Below are 12,543 nucleotides of genomic sequence, written 5' to 3'. Positions count from 1 at the left end.
TGCCCTTTTGTAGATCAGAGGACAGAGCAAGGGTATTCAGTCCTTACTGTAGAAATCCAGAGGAGAAAATGAGACGAGCTCACTGTTAGGTGATCAGGTGGTTTTCTGTTTTTCCTGCCATCCACTCAGCCTCTCATGTTCCCACATTAGTCATGCTGTTTTCCTCATTGATGGTCCCTCAGGGATGATAAATTTTTACTGCAGTGGGCTGAATGCAACCATCTTCATGAGCTAACAAATTACTGCTGATGTATTGGTCCAGCACCAGTGTGTGTGGTGAGCAGTAGTCAGGGTCCTTGCCCCAGATATCATTCAGCCGTCCAGCATGAAGCAGACGACATGTTGCGCGGGCTGTAAATCTTCTGTTGTGCTATGGGTGTGGTCGATGACTCTCTGATTCAGTCTTCTGCTGCCATGCTTTTATAAGGGTGAAGCCGCAGAGCCAATTACCAAATGGATTTAATGGGAATGAGTCGGAGTGAGGGAAGGAGAGGAGGGCAGAAGGACAGAAGGAGGCGTATATGAGTGCGAGACAAAGGTGTGAGTGTGTGCGGGTGTGTTTGTGGGTGTGTTCACTCTTGCTGCAGACATGTGGCAGATGTGATAGAAGTAGACGCTTTGTGTTTTTTTTTTCTGCACCAGAACTACATATTAATTGCTTTTGTGATTACACACAGAGAGTCCTGATCAGGTTCATTTTACAGTAAAATTCCCAAAGAACGACGAACGAATTTCCCCACGGGGGATTAATAAAGTATCTCTATCTATCTATCTAAAGTGTCCTCAGTCACATGACTGCTTCTTTCCTGAAGTGACCACTTTAACCAGGATAAAGATCCTGCCTCCACATTTCTGCTGCTTAATTAACACGGCATCATCTTTAATTTGCCGCTTGTCTTGAGAAGTGGGAGGTCTTTCTACCATAGCTCGCCGCCTTTGCTGCAGGCAGGATGTCTGCCTGCATGCTTGCTTAGCTCCCTCTTACTCATTTGCCCCTTTCATGGTGCATCTTATTATTTAAATCATAGCCTAACTCTTGTATCTAACCAAACAGCACCAGAAGGAAACCACATTTTTATACACAATAAAACAGTCTCAGCTGCAATGATTGAGGAAATGTGCAGCTGCAATAAAGCTAAGGCGAGCTCTAAGTATTTTGTTGTGTACATCAGTGCGCCGGTAGCAACTAACCATCAGTCACTTGATTTTTCAGCTCCAGTGCGTTTCTGGGCTCTCTGATTTGATTTAACCCCAATTAATAGTGTTGTTTCTCTAAGCAAGGCTTGTGGTGAAATGTGAACAATGAACATGCTTTTTGTTTTTCTTTGAGACAAGCTGCCCTTTGAGTTAAAAGTAGGCACAAAGTGGCTTAATTTAAAGACTGCAGTAACGCTTACAGTCTTCTCTGTCATTCAGCTGACAGCGAGCTTAATTACAGAATGAATAGAAGCTTAAAATAATTCAAGCATCAATGTATCACTGTTTTCAGACATGGCCAAGTGTTGTTAAACAACATCTAATCTCAGAACACACAAGATCTGATTTTACTGTGGCCTGGTCTTTTAAATACTGTAATAGTTTTCCCACTGTGCCGACTGCCTCCTTTGATAAGATACTGATATAAGATAATGTGTAATCGGATGAATATTATCTGGCCCCCCTTTCCCATCTTTCTCCCTCTTGTATGGTCTCTATCTCCCTCTTGCCTCTTTTTTCTCAGTGGCCTGGTTAATTTCCAGTGCTCCTCAAAGAACCCCTGCCTTTTTGGATTATCCATATTCCTTTTATCAGACAGATTATTGTGAATACTCTCTCTGAATATCCCCTCAGCGTACTTCATCTCTAATGCCAGTCTCTGTATCCTTCAATTTCCCTCATTCTCCTTTCTCTGTAATTCTTATCTTTAACTTTTCAATTCAGGCACCTCAAAACTTTATTCTTATTTCACCTTTTAACATCTTGTTCACAGGCTTAAAATCTTAACTTCTTTCTCAGCATTTCCCAATTTAAGCATCAGAGATAGAGCTTTGTGGTAGAACATTTTATAGAGAAAATTTTTAGATTTATCTGCTCAGACTATACTAAACTTTCCTCTTCTGCAGTTCAGACAAGGATTTGGTGCAACTGTAGCTTACATTTTATCACTTTGCCAGCTGATAATCATTTCCATGCCTGTGTTTTTTTTTATACTGTCTCCGTAACAAAATTATAATAGGGCTTTGTTTTGCTAGAAGAACAGCATCACATTAACTTGCAAATTTCCTCGTTGCCATTTTCTGATTTTCCGGTAAACACAGTCTCTTCCAAATATAGCAAGTTGGTGCATCACAGATGAGTGTATTGGTGGTTCAGCACAGCCAGAAGGGTTTCATATTAGTGAAACTGCACAGACATGACCCAACAATCTCAATATCAGTAACACACCTTTCACTACCCCAAAGCCAATTAAAAATGATGTGGATCAACTGTAAAAGCTGGTTTGAACTTCTGACACAACCACGCCCCTATTGTGTTGCCACCCGTTGCTCCCTGTCTTTAATCTTATTTCATGTTACCAAACCGTGTTCCATTACATTTGCCAGGCTCTGGATAGCACGCACTCCTCCAATGCCCTCACACAATGGGTGTGCTTTTAACCCAGCCCGTGGTTCCAACTGGGGGATTTGGAGAAGTTATTTTTGTTCTCCTTTCAGTATTAAAGATTAACATGGTCCCAGCCATCTTCACTCTCCCTCTGCCTCCCTCCCATTGCCTGTTCTCTTTCTGCCAGTACTAACTCATTTCTTTATTTAGAAACAGGCAGTTAGTGTGGGCCCAGGAGATAGCACACCACAGCCTTGTCAGGACTACTAGATGTAGGTTACTTCATTCAGACGTGACATAGAAGCCAGCTTCTGAGCCAGGCAGGCCAACAGAGCAGGCAGGCTGATGCATACTGCCCCAAGTATCATTCCCTTGTGGGGACAGGGGTTTATAGACAAGAGATCAGGGAAAGGCCTGACTGGGGCTGGGGAGCCTCTCTGGGGTCCGATGTGACTCACCTTCCAAGCTGCATGGCCTCACTTGCCCTCGGGGGAGTTTGTCATGGGGTTGTGGAAGAGTGAGCCAGGACTGGGCCTGTTGTTACCACTATTTCAGATGCTGATACAATAAGGGCCATGTTACGCTAAAAAAGAGCTAGTTTTTGCAACATGTCCAACCACCAGGAAAAAGTATTATTTATTGCTTTTCCAAACAGCCTCGGTGAATGACAGGGTGTCATAGTGAGGGGCGAGACACAGTAATTGTTTAAATATGGAAGTAATGGCACACATCACGAAATGCTATATTTTCACAGTCTGCTATAATGAGGGGTGTGTGTCTGCTTTCCTGTCTTTGAGACAGCAGAGAACTTATTGGACTTAGGCTGATGCCACATCTGTGAAAGGTTATTTAGGTCAGGGCCTTTTCTGCTCATGCATCCATTAAGAACGGTCTGCTCTCTCCTTATGAGGTGGAAAGCCTACGTGCCCTTGTATTGTTCTACACCTGCAAGCTTCGCCGACGACCTTGCTAATGTTTGTGCTGTTTCTTGGAGTATCTTCTGGCAGTGACTAACGAGTGAGACGTCACAGCCTTGCTCCGTCAATCACTGTGAGCCACTTACAACAAAGGGCTGACCAGCACATAGTTAGGGTGAGACTTGGTGTTTCCCCCAAGCTGTGAGTGGCTTGACAACTCAAACACTTGAGTCACATTCAATTAATCTTCATCCCTCGTGTTTTGTAAATAGGAAAATCACAATTTTATCGACCTCTCTGAAACATGTCTGTCTAACAGGGATTTTCAGTGATCATATGGATATGTAAGCCTGGAGTGAACCAGTGGAGAGAGATTAATGATTTAGAAAGAACATATGCACATGTAGCGGGCTTTGTTTCTCTGCCCCAGATCTCTGTGCTATAGTATGTTTCTTAACCCTGTTCTTTCTCTTGCTTCTTCAGGCCAACAACCAGCACGTCAGCATCATCTCGCCCAACCACAGGCTCCACCCGGCCACCTACGACCAGCACAACCAAGAGCTCCCCAGCTACAGCCAAACCTGCCACCCCTAAAACCCCCTCTACCACAGCCAAACCTGCTGCATCCAAACCAACCTCCACTACCCCCTCTGGTGGCAAACCTCCAGCATCACAAACATCCAGAAACTCAACCCCTGTGAAGAAAGGTAAAAAAAGAGATGTTATGAGCAGGAAAGCTCAAGCATATGTACTGTATTTTAACGCTATGGGTTATACTCCTCCTCCCGTTTTCATCCTTAACTTGAAAACTGTGAAATATCACTGTAGAAAGAAAGAAAGATATTTAGCTTTGGGCCTTTGTGTGGATTATAATATTCCTTGTGCTCTGTTTTCCTCCAGATGTTACCAAACCAGCCACGCCTGCAGCCAAAAAGCCTGCAGATTCTCCCCTTACCCGTCCATCTACGACAAAGTCGGCAAAACCTGAGACCCCCAAATCAGCCTCAAAATCAGATGTCACCACCAAAAAGCCTACTACTAAGGCTGCAGACACAAAGACACCCAACCGCTCTAAAACACAAGAGAGTAAGCCCACGCTTTCCAAGGATGCTTCCAAGACACCTGCCTCCAAAACAGCTGCAGCCAAGGCCTCCAGCCCCAAGAAGACTGTCGGCAGCAGCACCCCAACTCCTGTCAAACGTGGCCCCAAACCTGCAACAGTTGCTGAACCTGAAAAGGAAATTGCAGCCGCCGTAGCTGCTGCGGCAGCCATCGCTACTGCAGCAGCTGCCATCGCCAGGCCAGATGAAGCAGAATCTCCTGCCGAGGTAGCTGTGGAGCCACCTGCTGCAACTCTGGAAGCAGTACAAGAAAAACCATCAGAGCCCACACCAGAACAAGTCTCTGCACCAGTGTCAGAATCAGTGCAAGAAGAAATACCAGAACCCGTACGTGAACCAACACCAGAACCCATACGGGAACCAACGCCAGAACCCGTACGTGAACCAACGCCAGAGCCCGTACGGGAACCAACGCCAGAGCCTGTACGTGAACCAACGCCAGAGCCTGTACGTGAACCAACACCAGAACCTGTACGGGAACCAATGCCAGAGCCTGCACGTGAACCAACACCAGAACCCATACGGGAACCAACGCCAGAGCCTGTACGTGAACCAACGCCAGAGCCTGTACGTGAACCAACGCCAGAACCTGTACGTGAACCAACGCCAGAGCCTGCACGTGAACCAACACCAGAACCCGTACGGGAACCAACACCAGAACCTGTACGTGAACCAACACCAGACCAAGTACGGGAAATGTCTCCAGAACCCCCTGTAGAACCACTGTCTCAGCCGTCAGCAGAGCCAGAACTAGGAGCTGAACCAGTCTGTGAACCAGCCTCCAATGTTAAGCTGTCACCCCAGCTGGACCTTTTCAAATTCGAGGAGTCTGCTGATGACTCGGTTCCCTCACTGGGAACCACTGTCATGTCTCCTCCTTGTTCCCCACCAGGCCCTGTTTCTCCGGTCAGAGAGCCACAGAATGCCTCCTCTCTGTTGGACATGCATATCCAGTCTGATCCCTGGTATGACAGTGCTTCCCAGAGTGCAGTCCACGTGATGAACTTCCAGACAGAAGAGGAAAAGGAGAATAAAGAACACTTTGAGGCTGAGGAGACCAGGGAGGAGGAGGAGGAGGAGGAGGAGGAGGAGGAAGAGAAGGAGAAACTCTTCATGCCTACCTCCACAGCTCCATCTGCAGAGGCCTTTAACGTGATGACACAACCTCACTCGCCCATGGATGATTTCACCTCCGGGGACCTGATCTCCCCTCATGAAAAGGAGGAGGCAGTGGAGAAGGCTGATGAAGAGATCAATGATGATGATGAGGAGGAGGAAGAGGAGGACGAAGATGAGGAACAGAGGAGATTAGGCCACCAGCCTTCGTCCATGATCACTGACATGAGCATGTCTCAGGCCTCTGAGGAGTTCCAAGTCCGTTCCTCAGCCTTTGGCGGGTCATCAGGCTGGCATGGTGATGACCTGCTATCTGGGATGGACTCTGAGGATGTGAGCAGCTGTACCAGCAGTCGACAGCAGGGAGTCTCTGACCTCAGCAGCACCCAGCACACTGCAATACTGGAGGGCACCCAGAGCTCAGACGCCCTGGTCGACTCAAGCCTCCGCGGCTCTGAGGGAGATGGTAATCTCATGGGTTCTCCCAATGTGGAAACCTTGGCCAATGAGGAAGAGGAGGACGAGGATGAAGAGGATGAGCGGGTAGATGATATGGACCTAAGTTCAGAGAGAGTAGAGGAGCATCACAAGGTGTTCCAGCAGCAGGAACAAGATGAGGAGGACGATGAAGATGTAGAGATGCACAGTGAAGGTGTGACAGAGAGCTGTGGGAATGCAGATGAAGACGACTTCAATGAGGAGGAGCGTTTGGACAACCTCAACCGCTCTGTTCCTCCACCTTGTGTGCCCCCAGCCTCCACCTGGGGTCAGACCAACCCCTTCTCTGATACCTGGGGTCAGCCAGCCTCACTGCTCTCTGTGTCCTCTCCCAGCCCTGTGTCTGACCATGGTGCAGCTGAATCTGAAACACCAACTCAGTCTCCTGCCCAGGCATATTTGGACAGCAGTGCCCCTTCCTTTGCTCCTCAGTCAGAACCTGAGCACCAGCAGCACCAGTCAGCCTATGAGGAGATGAAGGGTTCAGTTCCAGAGGAGGCTCACGTCCCTCTTGCTGCCCCAGCTGTAGGCATGTCTCAGTCCAGCACTCTGAGTGGCACAGGTCTGGCTGTCCACAGCAGCAGCGAGACAAGCACGCCAGAGGAGCTCCGCGACTACGACAGCAGCTCTGGGGTGGAGTCCCGTTCAGACAAGCAGCAGACCCCAGTGCCTGCTTCAGTCCAGCCTGACATGGAGCAGGACCTGGGTATCCACCTGGAGAAAGGTGATGGAGAAGAAGAGGAGGCTGAGACACTCCCTGCTGATGAGGTCCTAGGAACAGGACCCCCAACTGCTCCAGCATCCGCCCCATCTTCCCCCTCCACCTCAGGAGATGAGGCCAGTGATACAGAGGGTGAGATGCAAATAAATGACCCAGATGCGCCTGTGATGATGGGTGAGAGTGCTGGATTTGAAAGTCCTCCCCCCACCTGTAATCTGCCAGCTCTTGAGGAGGACGAGGAGGTGGGCGACACACCCGTCGGAGAGGGGGAAGAGGATGGAGGCGGTGCCACCCCTCAGTCAGCCAACTCCGTGGCATCTTACGGCTTTGACTGCACCACATCCAACTCCAACGCCCACTCCATGGCTGAGAGCTGCGGAAAGAGCCCAGGTATCTTCTCCCTGGAGAACGAGGAACAGCTGCCTGAGGAGGCCAAGGACCCCTCACTCATCAAGGAGCTGACCCTTCCATCAGCCGCTGCCGCTGCCCAGGCCGAGGACCTGCTGGGTAGACCCGTGGACCTGATGCCTTTGGGTTTCCCGGGAGACATCCAGCCCGGTCTAGATGAGCACTACATGCTGGGGGGAAAGGTCGCAGCAGATCACCTTGGAGAAGTCAATCCGTTGGAGCCCAGTCACCACCTTGGGGTCCTGGAATCTGGAGACACCGACGACAGCCAGCCACCATACTACTCAACCATTTGTGATAAGACTGATAGTTTTCTGGCAGGTAATGTATAAGTCCCTCCTATTACCCCCCGGAATGCACCTTTTCCCCGCAACCCTCCCCTTTTACCTGTTGTTTGTTTTCTCTCCAGTTGGGTTAGATGGCTTGAATGCAAGAATGTAGGAAAAGATTTTAAAAAAAAATAAACAAAGGAGATGGAAAAAAAAAATGACTGTAGCAATTTTTAAATGAAGCCTCCCACTTTCATACTGTTATGGTCATGGTTATGAGTGTATGGCTTAAACTCCTTTATGTACAATAGCTACTACCATTTTCTAGTAGAATATTCTTTTTAAGTAACACTGCATATTCTGTAGCCCCTGATGGGGTATTGACTGATTGGTCCAATGTGACTGAGCTTTTAAACCGAAAAAAGCAAGAAAAAAAAAAAAACAAACACAGATGGAATGAAATGGACTCATTGTGTATTTATCCTACTGTTTTTACCGAACAAATGTCAATGAATTTTTTTTTGTTTTGTATTTGCTTATTTGTTGTTTTTTTTTGGTTTGTTTTTTTTTTCTGTTGAAACCTGGTCCTACCCTACCCTGTGTACACATGCTTCATGTTCAGCAGCACCATAGCGATAGTCACATGCTCCTTTTTAAAAAGGTTGTGTTCTTGTTTCAAGACTTTTTAGCTATCAAAATAAAGGCTAGATATTAACACGGCTGTTTGGCCCTTACAGGTTTGTTGAGGTAGGTATGGGAGTATTAGATTGCAGTTGGTGAAGTTTTTAATGTGTGCTTCAAGAGGTTCCGCGCTCTCTTTGCATAGGTCGTTAAGGTACATAACGTGCAGTCACGTACAGTATGTGTTTCAGGCGTTTGGTTTTAAGTGGCTAAGCTTCAAGCCTCAGTTAGCTGATCATTTGTGTTCCAGGAGAGACTAACAACTAGCCTTTTATTTGTGATGAGACCCTGCATTCTCCTACATCGCTATCACAGCTTTACACTCGCTGAAACGTTTTCATAGTGGACGTTTGGTTTTACTATTTCAACAGTATATTGCATGTTTAACTAACAAAAAGACTGTGTACTACCTTGAATTTGAAACAATTCTACACTAGACATGTTCATAAATGGATGGTTCACACTAGGTTATCTTTCAAAATTCCATTAAAACATCATTGCAAGGCATTTCGTTCCTGTTTCTTATTTTCCCTATGGATCCAGCATGCCTGAACTTACTGTCCTCGTGTCTGAATCGCTGTGTATTTGTGTGTTTGCACAACGAATTTCCCATGGCATCTCCTATTTTTTAACCATGGGAATAACTGGTAAACAGGAAGTGATGCAACATTGTACAATGTTGTATCTTAAATGGAATTTTGGTCAGAATCAAAGAGGTGAATCCAAACGGTGTCCCAGTGAAGTGCCCTGCTCTCCAGCATGCTCGTGCCTTTATGACATTTTCAGATTCAACAGCAGTTAAACAACATCACATTGAAAACACATGCTTGGTTGGTGAGGCTCACTTAAAGGTGCCCTGTGAAGTCTTCTTGTAAACAAACAAATGTTTATAGTCAGTGTTTACCTGCAAAACACATTATGTGTATCCCTGAGGTCTGAGGGATCCCAGAGGTGTTTCCCTCCTCATGAAATATTTGCAAATCTCCATATTTTGAATTCTACGTTGTTTACATCCATGTTTGCTCGCTTGCAGTCTTATTCTTTTTCTTGGTTGGCACATCGCTGGTGCATTGTGACCGCCAACTGTAAATCAGGAACCACATAAAACCATTAGTCCACATACTTGTACAAACAAAACAGGGATCCGCTAATAAAAATATTGCTCCGTAGCACTTCTAGTGGCTAAAAACCTTCACAGGGTACCTTTAACAGCAATCAGGCAGGAAAGCCACCATACACACTTAGTTCCTTCAAGATTTGATTGCACAAGTGCTTCAAACACTCAAACAAGGTGAAACCTGCTCAGATGAGTCTGCATCCTCCTGAATGTTCCACTTACACATTCAGCACGAAGACAAACATGCACACAAACATAGAGGAACATCTCTTCTCTGTACAAAACACATGAATGCATCTGAATGTTGAAGTTCAAGAAGAAGAAGAACACTTGTTTACCTTTCATGTCTTTTTCCTCTGACCTCCCCAATCCTGTTCATCAAAACCCTGATATGGCAACACCCCAGACCCCCGTATCAAAATAACACACGCCCTTTAATGAACAGCTTTGATTATTTTCTAATTAGTTAATATACAGTGCATTCGCAAAGTATTCAGAAACCTTCACTTTTTCACATTTTGTTGTTGCAGCCTTAAAACTGGTTTAAATTCACTTTTTTCCTCATCAGTCTACATGCAGTACTCCATGATGACAAGACAAAAGCTGAATTTTAAAAATGTTTGCAAATTTATTAAAAAGCCATGTTTGATTGTGCTCAAATCAGGGCTCTGTCTGGGCCACTCAGCAACGTCCACAGAGTTGTTCCTAAGCCACTCCTGTGTTGTCTTGGTTGTGTGCTTAGGCTCATTGTCCTGTTGGAATTCTCAGCCTAGACTGAGGTCCTGAACAGTCAGGACCAGGTTTTCACAAAGGATGTATCTGTACTTTGCTCTATTCAGCTTTCCCTCAACCATGATCAGTGTCCCTGTCCCTGCAGCTAAAAATATCCCCACAGTGTGATGCTACCAACACCATGCAGGTTGGTTGGTTTCCTCCACACATGGTGCTAATCACATTAGTCACAAGTATTTAGACCCTTTGCTGTGACACTTGAAATTTAGCTCAGGCGCCTCCCATTTTTCTTGATCATCTTTGAGATCTTCTGCACCTTGATTGCAGTCCACCTGTGGGAGACTAAGTTGATTGGATTTAGAAAAGTGCAGGCACAGATCTGGGGAAGGCTACAAAAAAAGCTGCTGCATTGGAGGTTCCCACAGCAGCCTCCATAATTCTTTGAAGTGGAAGAAGTCTGGAACAACCAGGATTCTTCCAAGAGCTGGTGACCCTAAGCACTCACTGAATGTCTTTGAGTGTCCCAGCCAGAGGTCTGACTTGAAGCCAATTGAACATCTCTGGAGAAACCTGAAAATGGCTGTCCACTGACAGTCCTCACCCAACCTGACAGAAAATAAATCCAGGAGTGCAAAGTTTGTCTGATCATACCCATATTTCAGTTTTTCCTTTAACACTGCAACATAAAAAGTGGAAAAGGTGAAGGATGCACTGTAATTCTTGAGTCTATGTCAGCCCTGTTTCAGCTTGGTGTTTTGGGACAGTGATTCTTGCCTTTCGAAAACACAGTTATATAGGGGCACCCAAAATAAGGTGAATCTGCTGCATAACTTTCATGGATTGGTGATTCTGAATGGCATAAGACAAGTTAATCAGACAGATGTCATCATATATTCATGAACATAGTATGGTCAGTTCTGTGTGATGTTTTTGTCAGTTTTATTCCCTGTTTTTCATCTGTCTCTTCAGATTCCTGTTGTCTGCAGTGTACTGTGTATTTATAGCTGTTGTCTTGCATGAAAACCAAAATGTTCCATATACCAAGAGGACTAAGCAGTAGAGTTGTGTACCTGTGCACTGCAGGTTACATTATTAAATCAGTCATGGTAAAATATGGTGATATTAAAGGAAATGCAACTTTAGAGAGAAAACATCATTCAGTATCTACCTTATGATGTGTTCCTGTTTCCTGGTTTGTTGGTACAGTATATGGTCTTCCTGTGTCATGGGTGTCACTTTATTTTGAGAACCCGTTCTTTTTTTTTTTTTGCGTCACACCTTCGCCCTCGTGTCAGATCTCTCCTGAACCCTCTTCTGTTGTCGTTCCACCCGTTCTGTTTGATGCATGCATCTCTAATGGATGCACCAAGTGATCTTGACTGTCTCACAGGAGACGAGAAGAGAGGTGAATTGGATGGACACCACAAGCGGCAAACACACTCACAGGAAGACAACCAGAACCAGAACCACACTACCACTGTTCCTATAGCCAATGGCCACTACTTGGCATTGGTCCCAGGCAACAGGAGGCCCATTGATCCAACTCTTGCAGCACATTTTGCGAAGATCGCACCCCCACCTCCCAGCCCCGACGGTCGCTCTGGTGGCGAGCAGTTGAGGAAGCTGGAGCAGCACCAACAGAAGCTGAGAGAGATGCAGCTCTGTCAAGAACAGGAGAGGCAGAGGAAGCAGTGGCTGGAGGAGGAGCGTTTGAGGCTGGAGCAGCAGAAGCAGCTGGAGAAGCAGCGTAGGGAGCTCCTCCAGCTGCAGCTTCAGCAGCAGCAGCAGGAGCACCGGCAACGCAGGCAGGTTCTGCAGTGGCAGCTGGAGCTGGAGCAGCAGTACCGCATGCAGCAGAAGCAGATCCAACAGCAGCAGCAGCTGAGGAGGAGCCCGACTGGGGTCATGCTCTCCCCATCCTCAGGGCTCTGCACCATTTATGAAGCCATGGAGACCAGCGACGAGGAGGACGAGGCTAGAGGAGAGCAGAACAGGAACAAACAGGTGGTAGGGAAGAGGGTGCCATTTTCCCAGAGCGTCACACAGGATTCCCACAGGCAGCTGCGTCCAGTGCCGCCACAGGAACTGGAATGGAACAAGAAGGTGGATATGGTGCAGCAGCTCATCAACCAGACCTTGATGCTTTCTGGAGATGGGGGCTGCCCACCTCTCCTCCTCCTCCCTGTTGGGACAGGAGGCACCCTAAGCCCCCTGGAGAGTAGCATGTGGCCCCACATGCTGCCACAGTTCAGCCCTCCTGCTGCCACAGTCACCTCCGTCAGCAGCTACTCCCCGGACAGTCGGGGTAGCTCCCCACCTGGTGACTGGACTGTGGTGGAGGTGGAGACCCAGCACTGAAGACAACCAACCAACAGGTTTA

The 12,543-nt window shown here is 46.9% G+C and overlaps 1 protein-coding gene across 1 annotated transcript in view; it reads left to right on the top strand.

The window, feature by feature from the left end:
• Nucleotides 1-8,106, top strand: part of wu:fb95e10 (microtubule-associated protein futsch) — a 28,762-nt gene extending 20,656 nt beyond the window's left edge. Inside the window, exons 4-5 of the mRNA XM_041063122.1 lie at nucleotides 3,984-4,207; nucleotides 4,401-8,106. Coding sequence (XP_040919056.1) covers nucleotides 3,984-4,207; nucleotides 4,401-7,696 — 3,520 coding nt within the window. The 3' untranslated portion in view covers nucleotides 7,697-8,106. The remainder of the gene's footprint in view (nucleotides 1-3,983; nucleotides 4,208-4,400) is intronic.
• Nucleotides 8,107-12,543: the final 4,437 nt, after the last annotated feature.

This window comes from Toxotes jaculatrix, chromosome 18, assembly GCF_017976425.1.
Source record: "Toxotes jaculatrix isolate fToxJac2 chromosome 18, fToxJac2.pri, whole genome shotgun sequence".
NCBI lineage: Eukaryota > Metazoa > Chordata > Actinopteri > Toxotidae > Toxotes > Toxotes jaculatrix.
Note: the sequence above shows the minus strand (reverse complement) of the source record. Positions and strands in the feature narration are given on the sequence as shown.